A 19,375-nucleotide genomic window follows, 5' to 3' on the forward strand; every position below is an offset into this window, starting at 1 on the left:
TGTCGCTTTCAGGGATACGTGCCAGGAGGATGATTAGTGGGGAGGAACAAATGGACAAGGGAATCACAGAGGGAGTGAACCCTTTGGAAAGTGGAGAGTGGGATGGGAGGTAATGCTGAGTTTGGTGGTCAGATCCCATTGGAGATGGCAGAATTTGTGGAGGATTATAAGGTGAGGACAAGAAGAACCTCATTTCTTTTCAGGCAGCAGAAAGATCGGGTGAGCACAAATGTCCAGGAAGTGAAGGAGATACAGGTGAGCGCAGCAGCAATGGTGGAGGAAGGGAAACCCTGCTCTTTGAAGAAAGAGGACATCTCTGATGTTCAGGAAAGGAAAGCCTCATCCTGGGAACAGATGCGGCAGAGATGAAGGAACTGACATTTTCCAGGAGACAAGTGTGAAGAGGTACAAGCAAACTAACGTAGTCACAAAATAGCTAAGCTGTAGTGATCAACGTTTTGATGGTTAGTTCAAGAACTGAATAGTTAAGGGGAAGTACATAGCTGTTTTTGTACCTGGTGGCTTGGGACTTCAGGCTTCCGTACCTGCTGCCTGTTTTATATTTGAAGATGGCATAGCCCAGATGGTGGAGATCTTTGATGATGGATGTTCCCTTCTTGTGGATTAGATCTGATCTTTGAGATTCTGTCATGACTTTACCTGTGATTTGTCAGTGAGCTAGGCCAGATTGCAGCAGCTTATGCTCAAGGTAATTCTTTGTGAGCAAATGCAGTCTCCTCCACTGAATGGTACCTGCCTTCAGATGAAGCCACAGGAGTAGCACTGGCCAAGGTATATGGAGGATAGGTACTAAGGCAATGACAAGACTGAGTGGTGAGCATTTGAAAAGATTTTGCAAAATTTTGATTTATAAATTTAATCTTTTTTTTTGCATTGGCTTTTAATCTTACTATCATGGTCAAGCCGACATTGTAGTAGAACAAGGAAGATGCTTAACAGGGAATTATTGTTCAGTAAGCTCAGCCATATCCGGGTCAACTTGATTATTTCCTCCAAACCTTCCTATCTGCTCCTCTTACTCCACAACTAATTACTGGTGGCAAGAACTGTGGTTTTATGCCTGTGAGACTGTATAGCATAAAGGCAGTATTATTCACCATAGTCCTTAATCTATCAGTCTTGAGATGAATCTTGTGATCTTGAATCCATCCAATGCTGTGCAGGAGCCAAAAACAAAGGTTGCTTGAACACACGAGCAACTTATCCTTCAGACTGTGAAGATGAAGCCTCTTGCCAAGAACCCTCTTCCCTTTTTGTTTTCTTCTTCCACATCTCGCCCTATCCTGTATGTTTCCAATATGCTCTCCCATTCATGCCTACTCTGAAGGATACCTGCTAAAATACCCATGCCTGACAGCAGGAGAACTTCACAGAAGCCTTGAAATCAATTTGGTCTGTTTTGGTTCATGGTACATCACACTTCTTGTCAATTTCAGCAACATTAAAGGCCCAAAATATTTGTAAGATTGCAGAAGCAAGGAACACTGAAAAATAATTGAATTGGAGGTTACTGATATTTCTTAAAAATAACTTAGGAAGAAAGCCTTTGCAGCTGCTAAACCGCACAGTGTCAGCTTGGGTATAAACTGTCTTTCTATGGTTGGCTGGAATTAGAGACATGCACTGATATTGTGGCTGGAAGTGCTCACACCACAAATGTACCTACGGACATTGGTCGCCGTATTGAAAAAGCACTGGCAATCAGACATAGAATTAGACATATTGTAGGTTAAATATAAGAGAATGGCTAATTACACACAAAGGCAGTTGGTTTCCCGTATAAGTAACAGAATCACTAAATAAAAGAACAGTCAACAGATGCATCATCTATTGAGCTTGTGCTGATTCTTTTTAGAAAAATACACCGCTCGTTCTGCGAAACTTTCAAAACTCTTCTTCTTAAGTCCACCACCTGTGCTGGGCCATAGTTTGCTGACAGCAGCTTGCCAGAATCCTTTGTCCTGGGCCAGTCTTTCACATCAATGTGCAGCCCACCTATATGTCTACTTGGCAAAGATCCTTTCTCTCCCAAGAATGAGGTCTTTGGAGCTTCTGCTGGCATTTCTGTAGCTCTGGGTTTTTAGGGGATGAATTTGCTAGCCCCATGCCTAACCCTCCTCCTTTCACAGCCAGCCTTGCTACCATCCATGCCGGAGTGTTTCAAAACTGCTTATCCAAACCCCTTCTTAAAGCCACTAATGAAACTGCATCTACCACATGTTGACACTGTGTATTCCAGTATGCAAAACTTTCCATCATACCATTCCTGATCATTTGTTAATCACTTTATATTCTATCTCCTCTGATTCTTGATCACACTGCCATGAGAACAATTTCTTATGGTATCTATCATGATACAAAACTTTTAAATTTTAACAGGAGAAAGTCTGTAGATGCTGGAAATCCAAAGCAACACACACATAAAGCTGGAGGAACTCAGCAGGTCAGGCAGCACCTATGGAAATTAATAAACAGTTGATGTTTCAGGCCAAGACCATTCTTTAGGGCTGAAAAGGAAAGAGGAAGATGTCAGAATAAAAAGGTGTGGGGAGGGGAAGGAGAGCTAGAAGGTAATAGGTGAAACCAGGCGGGTAGGGAAGGTAAAGAGCTAAAGAGGAAAAAATCTGTTAGGAGAAGAGAGTGGACCATAGGAAAAAGAGAAAGAGGAGGGGGTAATTAGATGTAGCTATTCTGTGTATGTGTGCAAGCATGCTAAATCAAAGCTGTTTCATACCTTTTACAATATCTCACGAAAGAATCATACTCCAGTTGGCATGAATTAAAATGCTGTCAGATCCAAGTGTAATTAGATAGTCTCCAATGGAAATGCAGTCCATGGACAGCATAGTTGAGTGAGCAGTCAAAGTAGATTTAAGAGTTTTTCCTGGACTATAATTCCCTTCACATAATAATCCAGGGGCTTTACAGTAACAGTGAGCTAAATTTTTCTGTTGGAATAGCTCAGTAAACTATTCACAGCTGTTGAATGATGTTTGGATGAGGGCGAAGAATGTAGAGTGCTGAGTGCTGAATGTCAAGGCTTTCCTAATTTTGACAGATACTTACCGATGATGGGTAGTATACTTTGGACTCTTTGCATGACTAACAGTCTTCCACCCTGGAGTCGGCCATCTTTTTTGTCCAGGATCAGCTGAGGAATCTGCTGATTCTGGAAAAGAAAGTTACAGATTTAAACTACTGTTCTTAATTAACATTTTCCTTATTATCACTGAAAGTTTTAAATAATAAATTTAACCACCAAATCAAGTGCATCTGGATAGTATAAGAGTTGAACAACTGAAAATTATCAAACTCATTCTCAAATTAGCGTTTTCTTGAATGGAGACTGGATGGGCCAACCAGCTATCTGGCTGCTGCGGAGGCCATAAAAATATTATGATGAGGGTAGGTATTTCTGATTTAAGCTGCCGTACAGATCTAAAGCAGCAATAAAATTGGAGTGTCTTCAATTTAATCATGTGAACTGAAGGAGGAGAATTGCTTCCCACACACACTGCCCCAGGTTCCCTCTTAACAGCTCACCAACCTTGCATGTTTCCCTGCCCCACTGCCCACCTCAAGAATATTCAGATTCAAATTCCACCACCCCCACTACTCCACTCTCAAGTCTGATACCCTTGTACTGTGGTAACACACCCAAACATGCTGCTAATTACCGATAAGTCCAACTGCAACATCCCTATCTTCTCCTGGGTTGCACACTCTTCTGAATTACAAAAAGGAGCCAGACTAGTTAATCAGGTTGATTTCCAACAGTAAACTGTTAGAGAAAAGACAAAGCTGCAACCTTAAAGTTATTATCTCCCTCTATCTAATCTTACCATCCTCTCAGAAAACTTACCCCATTCAAAACTCATTCAAAAGTTTTATGTAACATTCAGAACATCAGTCATTGAAAGTGCATGCTTTCTGCCCAAACACAGCTTGGACAGTTTGAGGGAAATGTATCAACTATTCAGAAATGTATCAACGATGGGGAAATAAACTCAAAACAAAAAAATATATAAAGTCATTACAAAGAAACACTGATAGTTAAACTGAAACCTTTTCGAAATAATACATTGGTGTCCAGTAGAAATGGGTGTTGCTGAATTCCAGAGATAATATCAAAATTATCTATACAACTGAGCCTGTAACATTCATTTCTGCTCTTTAAAATCAGAAGTAAATATATATTTTTTAAAACTGCAGTCTGAAATAAAAGAAAATACCAGAAGTATTCAGTAGGTCAGGCAATATCTGTAGTGACCAAAAATATTTGAATTAAATGTATTTAAAAGTCAAAATAATAAACAAAATAAGTGTTTGCCCTGAAATGTTAACTGGTTCTCTCTTCCTAGGTTATTCCTAACTTGCTGCTTATTTCCATGATTCTATTAGCTTATAGCCTGAAATGAATATTCAGTGTGTCAATAAGGAGAGTAATGAGGAAGGAACAGAGCTATACTCACTAGCTGGTTGATGAAGAATATGTCCTGTTCTATTACACCACCCAGCAGGATGGATGTCTGGATCATCAGTGTCTACCCAGTAACTGTAAGCATGGCTACATCCATCAAAACAGATCTGTTTCAGAAGATAAGTCACAGAAATGTTTAAACTATATATATTTAGTCCATCATTAAATCAGCTGATATTTGGAACTAAAATTACTGCAACACTTTTGAATCCACAAATGGGTAGGATGAGTGAGGGGGTACTGCGTAGTGAGTTCAGGGAGTTAGGTGCAAAGCTGAAGGGCAGGACCTCCAGGGTAACAATCTCAGGATTGCTACCTGTGCCACGTGCGAGTGAGGCAAGGAACAGAAGGATTATACAGATTAATACGTGGCTGAGAGGATGGTGCAGGAGGGAGGGCTTCAAGTTTTTAGATAATTGGGCTTTGTTCCAGGGAAGGTGGGATCTGTTCCGAAGGGACGGTTTACACCTGAACTGGAGCGGTACTAACATTCCTGCAGGAAAGTTTGCTAGTGCTTCTGGGGGGGGGGGTTAAACTAAATTTGCAGGAGGCCGGGATCAAGAATGCGAGAGAGGATAGCGAGATGAAGAATAAAGGACAGGTGGGGACTACACGGTTCTGGAGTATTAAGTGCGTAGTAGAGAAAGGTGAGGCGGAACAAGTGATAAGGAGGACACATGTACAGAGGGATGTTCTGACAGAACATGAAGTTGAATGTGCAGAAAGATTAAGTAAATTTAGAAAGGACAGCAAAATTCAAGGGGCATATAGCCTGATGGGAGCTCGGGGAGCTGGGTTAAGCACAATAGGCAGCGATTTAAACAGAGAGAGGAGAAATGGGCTAAAAATTCTATATCTGAATGCACGAAGTGTCAGAAATAAGGCGGATGAGCTTGAAGCTCAGGTGCAAATGGGTAACTATGATGTTGTAGGGATAACGGAGACATGGCTGCAGGGAGATCAGACCTGGGAAATGAATGTACAAGGGTATACGTGCTATCGTTGGGACAGAAAAGTGGGCAGAGGGGGTGGGGTGGCCCTGTTGATGAGGAATGAGATTCAGTCCTTTGCAAGGGGGAACATAGGATCAGAAGAAGTAGAGTCTGTGTGGATAGAACTGAGGAACAGTAAGGGCAAAATGACCCAAATGGGTGTTGTCTGCAGGCCGCCAAACAGTAGCATGGATATTGGGTGCAAGTTGAATAGGGAGTTAACATTGGCATGTGGCAAAGGTAATGTCGCAGTAGTTATGGGGGATTTCAACATGCAGGTGAACTGGGAGAATCAGGTTGGAGCTGGACCCCAGGATAGGGAGTTTGTAGAGTGCCTACAGTTTGCATTCTTGGAACAGCTTGTACGAGAGCCGACCAGGGACAAGGCTATTCTGGATTTAGTCTTGTGTAATGAACAGGATTTGATAAGCAATCTTGAAGTAAAGGAGCCATTAGGAGGTAGTGACCATTATATGATAAGTTTTTATCTGTAATTTGAGAAGGATAAGGGCAGATCGGAGGTGTCAGTGTTGCAATTGAACAGGGGAATCTATGGAGCCATGAGGGAGAAGCTGGCCAAAGTTAACTGGATGGATATCCTAGCAGAAAAGACAGTGGAACAGCAATGGCAGGTATTCTTGGGAATAATGCACAAGGTGCAAAATCAGTTCATCCCCCGGAGGAGGAAGGATTCAAAGGGGGGAACGGGGCCACAGTGGTTGACAAAGGAAGTCAGAGATTGCATAGCATTAAAAAAAAAAGAAATATGACAGAGCTATCATCAGGACAGATGACTGGGAAATTTTTAAGGAACAACAGAATTTAACTAAAAAGGCAATACGGGGAGAAAAAATGAGGTACGAACGCAAGCTAGCCAGGAATATAAAGGAGGATAGCAAAAGCTTTTTTAGGTATGTGAAGAGAAAGAAGGTAGTTAAGAACAATGTTGGGCCCTTGAAGAATGAATTGGGTGAAATTGTTATGGGAAACAGAGAAATGGCAGAGGAATTTAACAAGTACTTTAGATCTGTCTTCACTAGGGAAGACATAAGCAATCTCCCACATGTATGGATGGGCCAAGGACATAGGGTAACAGAGGAAATGAAACAGATTGACATTAGGAAGGAAACGGTGATGAGTAGACTGATGGGACTGAAGGCTGACAAATCCCCAGGTCCAGATGGTCTGCATCCTAGGGTACAAAAGGAGGTGGCCTTGGAAATTGCGGATGCATTGGTAATCATTTTCTAATGTTCCTTAGATTCAGGTTCAGTTCCTGAGGATTGGAGAATGGCTAATGTTATCCCACTTTTTAAGAAAGGAGGGAGGGAGAAAACAAAGAACTATCGTCCTGTCAGCCTAACATCAGTAGTGGGGAAGATGCTAGAGTCCATTATTAAAGATGAAATAGTTGCATATCTAGATAGCAGTGATAGGATTGGGCCGAACCAGCATGGATTTACCAAGGGCAAATCATGCTTGACTAATCTATTGGAGTTTTTTGAGGATGTAACCAGGAAGGTAGACAAGGGAGATCCAGTGGATGTAGTGTACCTCGATTTTCAGAAGGCATTTCATAAGGTCCCACGTAGGAGATTGGTGAGTAAAATCAGAGCTCATGGCATTGGGGGGAAGATATTGACATGGATAGAAAACTGGTTGGCAGATAGAAAGCAAAGGGTAGCGGTGAATGGGTGTTTCTCGGAATGGCAAGTGGTGACTAGTGGGGTGCCACAGGGCTCGGTATTGGGACCACAGCTGTTTACGATTTACATCAACAATTTAGATGAAGGCATTGAGAATAACATCAGCAAGTTTGCTGATGATACTAAGCTGGGTGGCAGTGTGACATGTGATGAGGATGTTAGGAGAATTCAGGGTGACTTGGATAGGCTGGGTGAGTGGGCAGATACTTGGCAGATGACGTTTAATGTGAATAAGTGTGAGGTTATCCGCTTTGGGAATAAGAACAGGAAGGCAGATTATTATTTGAACGGTGTAGAGTTAGGTAAGGGAGAAATACAATGAGATCTAGGAGTCCTTGTTCATCAGTCACTGAAGGTGAATGAGCAAGTGCAGCAGGCAGTGAAGAAGGCTAATGGATTGTTGGCCTTTATTACAAAGGGAATTGAGTACAAGAGCAAGGAAATCCTTTTGCATTTGTACAGGGCCCTGGTGAGACCACACCTAGAGTATTGTGTACAGTTTTGGTCTCCAGGGTTAAGGAAGGACATCCTGGCTGTAGAGGAAGTGCAGCGAAGATTCACGAGGTTCATTCCTGGGATGTCCGGACTGTCTTACGCAGAGAGGTTAGAGAGACTGGGCTTGTACATACTGGAATTAAGGAGATTGAGAGGGGATCTGAATGCAACATATAAGATTATTAAGGGATTGGACAAGATAGAGGCAGGAAATATGTTCCAGATGCTGGGAGAGTCCAGTACCAGAGGGCATGGTTTGAGAATAAGGGGTAGGTCATTTAGGACAGAGTTAAGGAAAAGCTTCTTCTCCCAGAGAGTTGTGGGGGTCTGGAATGCACTGCCTTGGAAGGCAGTGGAGGCCAATTCTCTGGATGCTTTCAAGAAGGAGCTAGATAGGTATTTGATGGATAGGAGAACCAAGGGATATGGGGACAAGGCGGGAACCGGGTATTGATAGTAGATGATCAGCCATGATCTCAGAATGGTGGTGCAGGCTCGAAGGGCCGAATGGTCTACTTCTGCACCTATTGTCTATTGTCTAAATATGATGTTCATGTATGGGTAGTAGTGAGTGGGATGATATGCTTCCCCCAAATCAGGCAACCTTTTAAAATCCTGGATTATTTTCAAGGCTGTAGGAAGCTGGAACAAGTTTATTTTTCACTCCTCGCAAATTCACAGTCGCAGCATGGGAGATCCCAGAGACATTTGTGCAAGTGGGATGCCTTGTTCCCTATGAGCCCATATCCAAGCCAGCAGAGGCTTGCAGGGAGCTAGCAAAGTTATCCCAGGACTGTCAGGCAGTTCATAGTCTTCAGCATTTTAAGGCACTCAGATTAGTCAAGTATTTTTTGATTGCTTACAGGAGCAGCTAACTTTATTCCTTGAATTAAGATTTTCACAGTTTTGGTATTTGAAAGAACCTAAGAAATATCATTTAGCTGTTATTTCTCATTATCGCAAGTACACATTTACACAGTATGCTGTTACCATTATCAGTTGAGCACCCATTTGTTCCAATTCAGCAGTACTGACTACACTTCAAAGGAAGTTAAGTGCTTTGAGATATCTAGAGTTCATAAAGGTGCTAAGCAAATGCAAATTTCTATATTCCAAATGCTCTTTTATCTAATTAGTTATGTTGATTAGAAAATTAATAGTAACATATCAGAGCCATAATACTGTGCAACGGTTAAAAACACTAAATATTACTGAAGAAAGCAATATCATTGACTACCTTTATCCTGTGGTCATCAACATCAATAATCGTGGCTACACGAATCAGCATCGGATTTCGTCTATCAACAGCTTCCATTTTCATGTTTACCTGGAAGCCATGGGGAGGACGCTAAAACAGGAGGAGGAAAGCTCTAAGAATGTGAAATTTGAGTCCTGTTTGGCTGGAAGAATCTACAATATTTTAATCTTTTTTTGAAATATGTTAAATTGAAAAGCATTTTACTTACTGTTTTAAATGCACGCGCAGGAGCAGCAGAAGATCCAGTTTCTTCCAAATACCTATCCCAAGAGAACTGCTCTGGGTGAGGGTACCCTGAAATATAAGAGGTGCCGCCATTAGCCTTCATATCAAAGGACAGGTTTGGGATGGACTTCTGCTGCTCATTGATTTGCATGCCTCTGCATAGATTCCTACCTAAAATCTGGCTGCCAGATGTCTATAGCCCACTCCCAAGGTCAGTTAGGGGGATACTGGTTGTGGAGAATGGCAGGCTGGAGACGTCCTGCCCTTCTTTGTGGGAGCAATTGTGCTCTTCTTGGCCCTGCAGTAAAATAGTGAAGGTTTACCTTCTCAGCCACACTCTGGTTCCATCATAGTGGCCAGGCTAGTTCCCTGTTTACTTCCACACCTAGAGTCCAATTAATGTCCTCGAATGAAAACAAAAGGACCCATAAACTAAATAAAGCCGATGCTGATCATCTGAAATCAATCAGAAAACGTTAAGAAATATTCAGCAGGTCAGGCAGTGTTTACTGAGGACGAAACAGGGTTAGCACCCTTGGCTTAGAGAAAGTCAGGAGGTGCAGGGGGAACAAAGAAGATGTGTATCAGAGTGAAGGGCAGGAATTCAGCGTGCTACCAGCATTTTTTATTTAATTTATTAAAAAGGAACATAGTATATACTATATGAATAATGACACTGACTTATGCTGGAAAGTTAATATTAGGCCCAAAGCAAGTAGCAGTGCAGAATCCATTCCATTTACAGTATCTTAATACCTCATCCTCCTTCTTACATTGCACTTCCTCATCATCCACAATACCTACCGACTTCCAAACTGCAGACTGAGTAAGCATGTACCTCTCAATTTCCCTCAGTCTCCACAACACAGATGGATTGTTCCACGTTCCTTTCAAACACTGAACTGGATATCCAACAATAACTGGATATGCAGTGCACTAAGTCCAGAACATGTTAGTGATGAACACATACTCTCACTTGATTTCACAACTTCAGCCTTTTATCTGAGGAAAGCAGACAAGAGGATCTACAGTTGATTGGATACAATTACATTGTAATTAAAGGGAAGGAATATGCTGGTTTAATTGTCAGACAGCGGTGGCATCAGAAGAAAATCTACAATATAGGACTGATTTGTGCACACCACAAAATGCTGGGTGCTTTGGTAGGCAAGCATGTATGCTACTTCAAGGTGAATGGAGGGGATCCAGCATCATATAGCTCGGAACAGAGTTTGGAGCCCAACAATTGCAACAAGGAATTGGTTAACTACATTAATAGATTCCGCCATGATGCTGATGCTTCAAATTCCATTTCATCACAGCACCCTGACTGCTACCATGCAAGGCCAGACAGTGCCAATGTCAGTCAGAATTCCAGGCCTTGAATACGATTTCTGAGAATCAAAGCAGCAGAGCAAGACCTCTTTTAATGAACCACTGCCAATGCAGATACTGCACCTGAGGCACTGACATGCTGACTCTCGTTGGGAAATAACATGGTGCAATCTGAAGACAGGACTCGTTGGCCAAGAAAGCCGACCTCTCCTTTTTCTCCTGCTCACCTTCAACTCCAAGAGTAAGTGTTAAATATGAACCCATATCTGGGAAGATCTTCCTAATGAGAAAAGTAGGTGTCTCAGCACCTGCACATCATGCTCCCTCTCAACATGAAGAAAATTGCCGCCATTAAGGAATACACCAAAATCAAAACCTTGAAGAATTATAGCGAAAGTTTTGAAGGGCAGTGGTGTTGAAATGGTGCGGAGCTGGAGAAGGGAATGCTGCAGAGAAGTTCAGTGGGAACTATGTTCTGAACATCGGCAGTAACAATAATGAAAACGAGGTCAGAACAGCAAAAGAACATAAGAATTTAGAGATACAAGTTTACAAGAAGGAAAAGGCAATGAGTTTTATTTTGCTTTTCTTTGAAGTGCCCATTATACCTAATCACCACCAAAGTTACAGTTTCCCCATTGTCCTTCCCACTCTCTCTCTGCTGGCAGCCTGTTGTTTTCAGTCTAGATGCAGTATAGGTAGAACCGGAAACTTCAAATCTGACCAGCTTAAGGATTTTCTCATCTTACCTTGTGGAGGTGTCAATGGTTTTCCATGTTGCTGGCACCAACCAACAGGATGGATGTACGGGCTGCTGGCATCACACCTAACCAAAAAAAAAGAATTTGTTAGGAGAACCCTTGTACTACTTAGGGTGCTAAACAGTAGAATGATATCCAAGAGAAGGTCAAAGATTGAAACTATATTCTAAAAAGATGTCTGATAGCTGAAGATGTGAAGCTTCTGAGTTTTGGTTTATTGTTAATGCATTGCCTCCTACTAAAGTTTCATTGAGAGATATAGTACAGAGGCAGGCCTTTCTCCTGATCACCTTCAATTCCAAGAGTCAATTATGAACCCATATCGGAGAAGACTGTCTGATCAGAAAAGTGATACCTCAGCAGCTCCCACATTATGCTCCCCCTCAACATGAAAAGAAATTATAGCAATTATGGAATACATTAAAAACCAAAACTCAATCTCCATGCCAACCACCAACTACCAATTTTCACTACGTACAAACAAGCTGGATGAACTCAGCAGGTCAGGCTGCATCCGCTGAAAGGAGTAGTCAACGTTTCGGGTCGAGACCCTTCATCAGGACTGAAGAAGGAGGGGGCAGGGGCCCTATAAAGAACGTGGGCGGAGGAGGAAGGTGCACGTGAAAAACCAATCAGAGGAAAGATCAAGGGGTGGGGGAGGGGATAGGCCGGAGAGGTGAAGAAGGAATATAAGCAGAAAGCACTATGTGTAGTAGAAGAAGGCAGAATCGTGAGAGAGGTGATAGGCAGTTACCAATTTTCACTAATCCTGCATTAGTTCCACTTTTTATTCTCCCCACATTTTCCTCAACTACCTCCAAATTCCACCTACTCACCAACACTTCAGGATATAAAAGGAAACCAGAGCACCCTGATAAAAGGAGCAAAAAGAAGCTGCAAGAGGACCTCAGGGGTCAAGCAGCAACTGTGGAGACAAAGGAATAGTTTCAGACCCAAGACTCTGAATCAGCCCCAAATCATCGACCCTCCCTTTCCTCCACAGGTCCTGTTCATCTGCTGAGTTCCTCCAGCAACTTGCTTTTTGCTCCGTATTTCAGCATCTGCACTCTCTTCTTTCCACTGAGAAGCAACTGATATATTGTAGTCTCAGGGAAAACATGCAAACTCCACATAAAGGTCAGGATTGTATCTGGGTCTCAGGTACTACAAGGCAATAACTTTGTTCACTGAGCCATCATGCCTCCTTTTCCAGCCCATTTTACCCTCTGGATGATGAATTGTCTGGTGACTCTGTTCTTTGACCATTGATCAGAGGAGAACAGTTGGCCTTTATTTGTTAAACAGGATGTCTCTATGTCATACAATATTATGAGCTACAGCACTGAGAAATGCCAAAACAATTGTCACAATGTTATTACCATGTTAATTCACTACCAAAGCAACCACACAAAATGCTGGAGGAACTCACCAGGCCAGACAGTATCTCTGGAAAAGGGTACCTTTGCCTGTACTCTTTTCCATAGATGCAGCCTGACTTGCTGAGTTCTTCCAACATTTTGTGTGTGTTGCTTGGATTTCCAATGTCTTCACATTTTCTCGTTTGTGATAGGATAAAACAAAGTTAAAGTTGAAGTTACACTATAGCATTCATTCAGGACTGTAGCTGACAGGAAATACACTGTGACAGGCTGTGAAATGTAAATCATTTGTATCAGAATCAGAATCAGACTTTAATCGCCAAGTACCTGTGCACATACAAGGAATTTACTTCCAGCAGATGTTGTCTCTCTGCTCATAACAATAATAATGATAAATATAAATGAAAATATATATTATACATACAAGTAGTGCAATCCAAGTAATAGTTAGCCAACAGTTAACTGTTCAGCAAAGTGACCGCAGTAGGGAAAAAACTTCTCCAGTGCCTATTAGTCTTAGTCTGGAGGGATCTGAAGCGCCTACCAGACGGAAGCAGTTCAAACAGTCCATGCGCAGGATGGAAGGAGTCCTTTATGATGTTCCCCGCCCTCTTCTTCAACCTGGAAGAGTACAGGTCCACAATAGAGGGCAGGGAGGCTCCAATGATGCGCTTGGCAGTCCTCACTGTGCGCTGTAGTCTGGTTCTATCCTGCTTGGTGGCGGCTCCAAACCACACAGTGATGGAGGTGCACAGGACAGACTCAATGACTGCAGTGTAGAACTGCAGCAGCAATTCCTGAGGCAGACCATATTTCCTCAAGAGCCGCAGGAAGTACATCCGCTGCTGGGCCTTCTTCAGGATGGAGCTGATGTTCTGCTCCCACTTCAGATCCTGAGATCTGATTAGTTTTCTTATTATTTTTCTTGCAAGTTTTGGAGAGTTGAGCTGGCAGCACCACTGACATTTTAAACATTTGTTAACTGATTTATAGACTGCACAGAGAAACAACGGAATGTAATGAGCTTTCAAAGCTGCTCCAGCTGGTGCATTGCTCACATGGAGCAAGACAGACTCCTACACGGCAAAAGTCTGTGACCCAACTCTTTAAACAAAACAAAGTCTAATCTTGTAAAGAAAATACATTTGTTGGTAATGATAAAACTGAAACTTTCTGACACGATAATATTATAACTAATATAAATGTCATGGCTGTTACAACTTGCTGGAATAAGCCACTCGATATGCCCAATGACCAATGAAGTTAATTGTGTTAGGATTAGTCTCTGATGAAGGGACTGAATCAATAAGACACGGGAAATCTACTGTGTATTATTCTAGCTAACCTTTACTTGTCAAAACTCCAAATGGCTCATGAACTCCAGTGACACAGTCTATGAGGAAATCAGCTGGCAATATATTCAGGTGCTACTTGAGCACAGGAAGAAAGAAAAAAATACAAAGACTTTTTTTTAAAGGAAAAAATTTGTTTCAAATCACCTCAGGAAAATTTATATATGTTTTGTCTTTTCTGCTACATAAATTTATCTCATCTATCTAAGCCCAGATTAGGTTGGTTACTTTTTGTTTCTCATTTCTTTGGCAGCATTTTATTTCACTCTATCTTTTCCTACTTTTTCCCCCAAAGCTTTTCTGCTTCTTATTTATTTGTTAATCTTCCCAAATTCAAAGACCGATGTGGAAAGCCTACCAGTAATCATACGTGTCATCCCAATTATCGAAATGCACCAGAAACCTGCTTTCAACTATATCAGTCACTGTGGCAACACAGATCAGAGATGGATTCATTCTATCGACTGCTTCCAGTTTCATTCCAACACGAAATCCCAAAGGGGTGACCATCTGAAAAAAAAAGCATCATTATAAATTTAAGTTTGAACCATTTTGCCTAATAAAATGCATTAATCCACCATTTAACATGCCTTTGTTTTTCCAAGGTCCTACAATAACAAAAGCACAAGAAATCAGAGGGGCAGTTGGCTGTACTTTCCTTTGACCCTTTTTCTCCATTCATTAAGATCATGGCTGATCCACCTCAGTGTCATCTTCCAGCACTACACTCATATTCCTTCATTCTCTTAGTGTTCATCCCCACCAAATCTCAATCTGGTACCTTATTCAGAAACTGTGCCCCATAATCTTAAACCCTCAATCAGAGGAATATCTTCCCTGCGTGTCAAATAACTATATACATTTTGATGACATCTCCAATTCTTCTACACTTAAAAGATTGCAGTCCCACTTTATTTAATTTCTCTTACAAGACAAGCACAACAATCGTGGTATCAGTTGAGTGAATCTTCATTGTACTTCCTTTCATAGAGCGATATTATCGAGTTATACAGTATATGGGTATGGAAACCCCAGTTATGGTTAAATAGCCCCATTGCATTGAGGGCAGCCTCGAGAGAGAGACAAAGGATATGGGAGTAAACCCGGAAAGAAAATCTGGACTGGAAGCTCTGAAGTGGCTAGACATCACTGAACATCCTTCCAGCAGCTCTTACAGTCAAGCTGGTGTCAAACGTACTGCTTCGCTTTCCTTTGGACTACACCAGTGAGGCTGAGAGGGGGATCCCAGGATCTCCATTCCTTCCACCCAGGCTTGTGCTCATGTGTCTTGGACAGGTCATTCTAATGCTACTATCCACCGTCCTTCAAAACAGATGGATGTCATCATCATCATCATACTGCACAGAAACACCTTCAGCCCAATTTGTCCATGATATCAAAATGGCATTTGCCTTAATCTCACCCATCTACCCTCCTCAGTATCAAGTAAACCATTTCTGAGATAAGGAGATGAAAACTGTACATGATACTCGGGTGTCATCTCACTCCATCAAATTACAATCCTTCCTTACCCCTGTAAACCCCTGCACAAATATGCCAGGTTCTTGGGAGTCCTTTTGTCTGTGTAATCACTTGTAACAAATAGATTAGTTGCTTTTAGAACTTGGCATATTTGTGCACTTTTAATTGTAATCGGAACTTAACTCATAATTTTAAATCAGCTCTCAAATCAGGAAGTGACAAAAACATATGCACATTAAAGATGTTTCTAATTCTGTCTACTCCAAAAATCTACCTTTGGATTTACAGCTTTCACCATTTCTGTTGCAGAAACTTCATGACTTTTCATAATAAACCAATCAAATAAATATAGTGGTGAAGATAATATAGGAACAGTTGTAGATACTTATTGCTATTAATGCCAGTCTTAGTACACATCTGCTCTAGCCATCAACCTTCTTTATCTGATTATGACTTGTTGTTGCTGGAGTGCCGTTGAGTCATAGTTGACTCATGGCGATCCTATAGGTGGTGTAATTGTCCATAGGGTTTTTGTGGCAAGATATGGAAGTAGATTGCCAAGCCTTCCTTCCACGCAGGTATTGCTGCTGCCCAGGTGGATCCCGGGCAGATTTGATCTCAGGGCCTTCCACCTCGAAGTCCAGTGCTGATGCCACTACACCACTGGTCAGGGGATCAGAACTTACCCATTTGAAATCACCCAAATTCAATTGAGTCAGTATCCACCTTCATATGAAAGACCAATTACACTTTAGTAATGCAGAAGCATTTCTCGATTTCACTCATAATAGCCTAGCTTTGGTTTTAGGATTATGTCCACTGTACTTGACTACTTCTCCCATAGGATTTATTTTCACTGCAACTCCTTTATAAAATCTTCTTCATTTTAAACATTTCGATTAGAATTATATTACTCATGTCAAAGGAATATGAATCAAACCTATGCAGCCTTTGGTTTATAAACTCTAATTTTAAGTCAAGTTAAGTCGCTTTAATTCTCATTTCAACCATAACTGTTGGTACATTACACAGTAAAAATGAAACAACGTTCCTCCAGGACCATGGTGCTACATGAAACAACACCAAACTACACTAGACTACATGAAACAACACAAAACTACATTAGACTTCAGACCTACACGGGACTACTTAAAGTGCACAGAACAGTGCAAAACAGTACAATAATCAATAAACAAGACAATAGACACAGTAAAGAGCAAATTACAATATGATAATAAATGATGTAAATGTAAATAATGTTTTAGCAGGAATTGAGAAAGAAATGAGCAAAAATTGCGAAGGGAGTGGTGTGTGTGTGTGTGAGACTAAACTCTGGGAATTGAGTCTAATGGCTTGGGGGAAGAAACTGTTACACAGTCTAGTCGTGAGAGCCCGAATGCTTCCGTACCTTTTGCCAGATGGCAGGAGGGAAATGAGTTTGTATGAGTGGTTTGTGGGGTCCTTCACAATGCTGTTAGCTTTGCGGTTGCAGCATGTGGTGTAAATGTCTGTAATGGTGGGAAGAGAGACCCCGATGATGTTTTCAGCTGACCTCACTATCCGCTGCAGGGTATTACAATCTGAGATGGTGCAATTTCCGAACCAGGCAGTAATGCAGCTGCTCAGGATACCGTCAATATATCCTCTGCAGAATGTGGTGAGGATGGGGGGTGGGAGATGGACTTTCCTCAGCCTTCGCAGGAAGTAGAGACACAGCTGGGCTTTCTTGACTATGGGGCTGGTATTGAAGGACCAGGTGAGATTCTCCGTCAGGTGAACACCAAGAAATTTGGTGCTCTTAGTGATCTCTACCGAGGAGCTGTCCATGTTCAGTGGGGAGTGGTCGCTCCGTGCCCTCCTGAAGTCAACAACTATCTCTTATGTTTCGTTCACATTCAGAGACAGGTTGTTGGCTCTGCACCAGTCCGTTAGCCGCTGCACCTCCTCTCTATATGCTGACTCATCGTTGTTGCTGATGAGACCCACCACGGTCATGTCATCGGCGAACTTGATGATGTGGTTCAAGCTGTGTATTGCTGCACAGTCGTGGGTCAGCAGAGTGAACAGCAGCGGACTGAGTACACAGCCCTGGGGGGGGGGGGGCCTGTTTCTCAGTGTCTTGGTGTTGGAGATGCTGCTCGCAATCCAGACTGACTGAGGTCTCCCAGTCAGGAAGTCTAGAATCCAGTTGCAGAGGGAAGTGTTTAGGCTGAATTTTGCTGTATATCCTTCCTGAAGGGTACTATCCAAATGGTGTTTAGAGGATACAATTTTTCAAAACAGTACTAGATTTAGATTGCTAAATTGTAAGAAACTTTATCTTTTCAGACTTAATTGGAAGTCCCCATATGTCGATATTAAAGAATAAAGCAGAAATGGACTCACTGAACGCACATCATCAGATTGGTAACACCATAAGCTCATGATAAAATGTGTTATTGGTAACGATGAGGTCAAATGAAACCTTAATTAGACTCAACAAGAATACTGTATGCATTCTTGGATATCTCATATAAAGAATGGTATGAGAGAAATGAGGATTTCGGCTGGTTTGAACAAATGCAAAGAAAGACTTGAAACACTAAATTTTTGAGTTAACATAATGAAAAATGTGAGTGTGAGAAGATTTATTTGATATTAACATGTCAGTGAACTAAACTTAAAATAGAAATAAATACAGAAACTTTAAGGAATGATCTGGAGACATTTATGAAGAGAGCAACAGAGTTGGAATTTCAGCCAATAAGTTTTTAAACAGAATGCGTTAACTCTATTTTTTTCTCTATAAATGTTGTGTGACCTTGGTTCATTTCCAATATTTTTTCTCTTTTTTTGATGATTTTCAGCATCTGTAATGTTTTGCTTTTATAGAGCAAGAATAAGCTTTTCTGTGTTTTTGATATATTTGCTTTAAAAGTACAGCAAAATGAAAGAGATTTTAAAGGTATTCAGATTCAGGTGGGTGGTTCTGAGGCTGTGGAGTTCATTACAAAATTGAGAAATAAAGGAATAAGTGAGCAAATGTAATCAAAACTTCCTTGAGTTAAGGGGAATCATGAATATTGGTTTGCTGGTTTGAAAGGCCTCTTTCCACATTCTAATTCCTTTTCATTTTTATCAACGTTCATTGCATTATTGCCAACAACATTAATAACACATAAGAATGTATTTTACTAAACTCTGTTATAAATATACCAGAAAGAAAGTCGCCTTTAGATTCCCATGACTTATGTTAAAAAAATGTAACAAATTCCTCTATTATTGCAAAAGTCATTAAGCAGATTCATAGGAAATACTATTTTCAATGCACAACTTCTTTCAGCAGTCCACTCTAATAAAATGTTTAGTGCAGATGCTCACTATATTTTGATTGATGAAGAGTTGCTTCGGTGCAGCTTGAGATTTTGTTATCCTTAAGTAATTTGGCCAGTTGAACTCTTCTTCTTTATACCCTAAAATGGGACAAAATTGCATTATTGATATAACTAATACAATCTTCTGCAAATTAATATCAACCCGTACCCTAAATTCACATCAACTTCTGATTCATACCGCAAGGTTATTTATTTTGTTTAAAATGATGACCTTTCGATTACTCTTGTGCTAGTTTGATGCCATCTAGTGGACAGCATATATTCTTGTTATTTTCACAGTCTTTTCTGCAATGGTATGCTGGGGCTATGGTATCAACAGGCTTAATAAACATTAGAAAGGCTGGCTCTGTTATAGGAGTCAAACTGGACACACTGGAGGTTGTGGTAGAACAAAAGACGCTATGAAAAATGTTTCTCACCCTCTGCATGCCACATTGGCTGAACAGAGGAGCTCTTTCAGTAATAGACTGACAACTGCACTGTACCAAAGAGCACTATATGAGGTCGTTCTTAAC

The 19,375-nt window shown here is 41.2% G+C and overlaps 1 protein-coding gene across 1 annotated transcript in view; it reads right to left on the reverse strand.

The window, feature by feature from the left end:
- The window catches only part of l3mbtl1 (L3MBTL histone methyl-lysine binding protein 1), a 92,474-nt gene that overhangs the window by 21,632 nt on the left and 51,467 nt on the right, over positions 1 to 19,375 (reverse strand). Inside the window, exons 12-18 of the mRNA XM_059981197.1 lie at positions 18,847 to 18,938; positions 14,363 to 14,514; positions 11,262 to 11,338; positions 9,161 to 9,246; positions 8,932 to 9,042; positions 4,494 to 4,608; positions 3,088 to 3,190 (exon numbers count right to left, since the gene is read on the reverse strand). Coding sequence (XP_059837180.1) covers positions 3,088 to 3,190; positions 4,494 to 4,608; positions 8,932 to 9,042; positions 9,161 to 9,246; positions 11,262 to 11,338; positions 14,363 to 14,514; positions 18,847 to 18,938 — 736 coding nt within the window. The remainder of the gene's footprint in view (positions 1 to 3,087; positions 3,191 to 4,493; positions 4,609 to 8,931; positions 9,043 to 9,160; positions 9,247 to 11,261; positions 11,339 to 14,362; positions 14,515 to 18,846; positions 18,939 to 19,375) is intronic.

This window comes from Hypanus sabinus, chromosome 9 (assembly GCF_030144855.1).
Source record: "Hypanus sabinus isolate sHypSab1 chromosome 9, sHypSab1.hap1, whole genome shotgun sequence".
In the NCBI taxonomy this organism is placed as follows: Eukaryota; Metazoa; Chordata; class Chondrichthyes; order Myliobatiformes; family Dasyatidae; genus Hypanus; species Hypanus sabinus.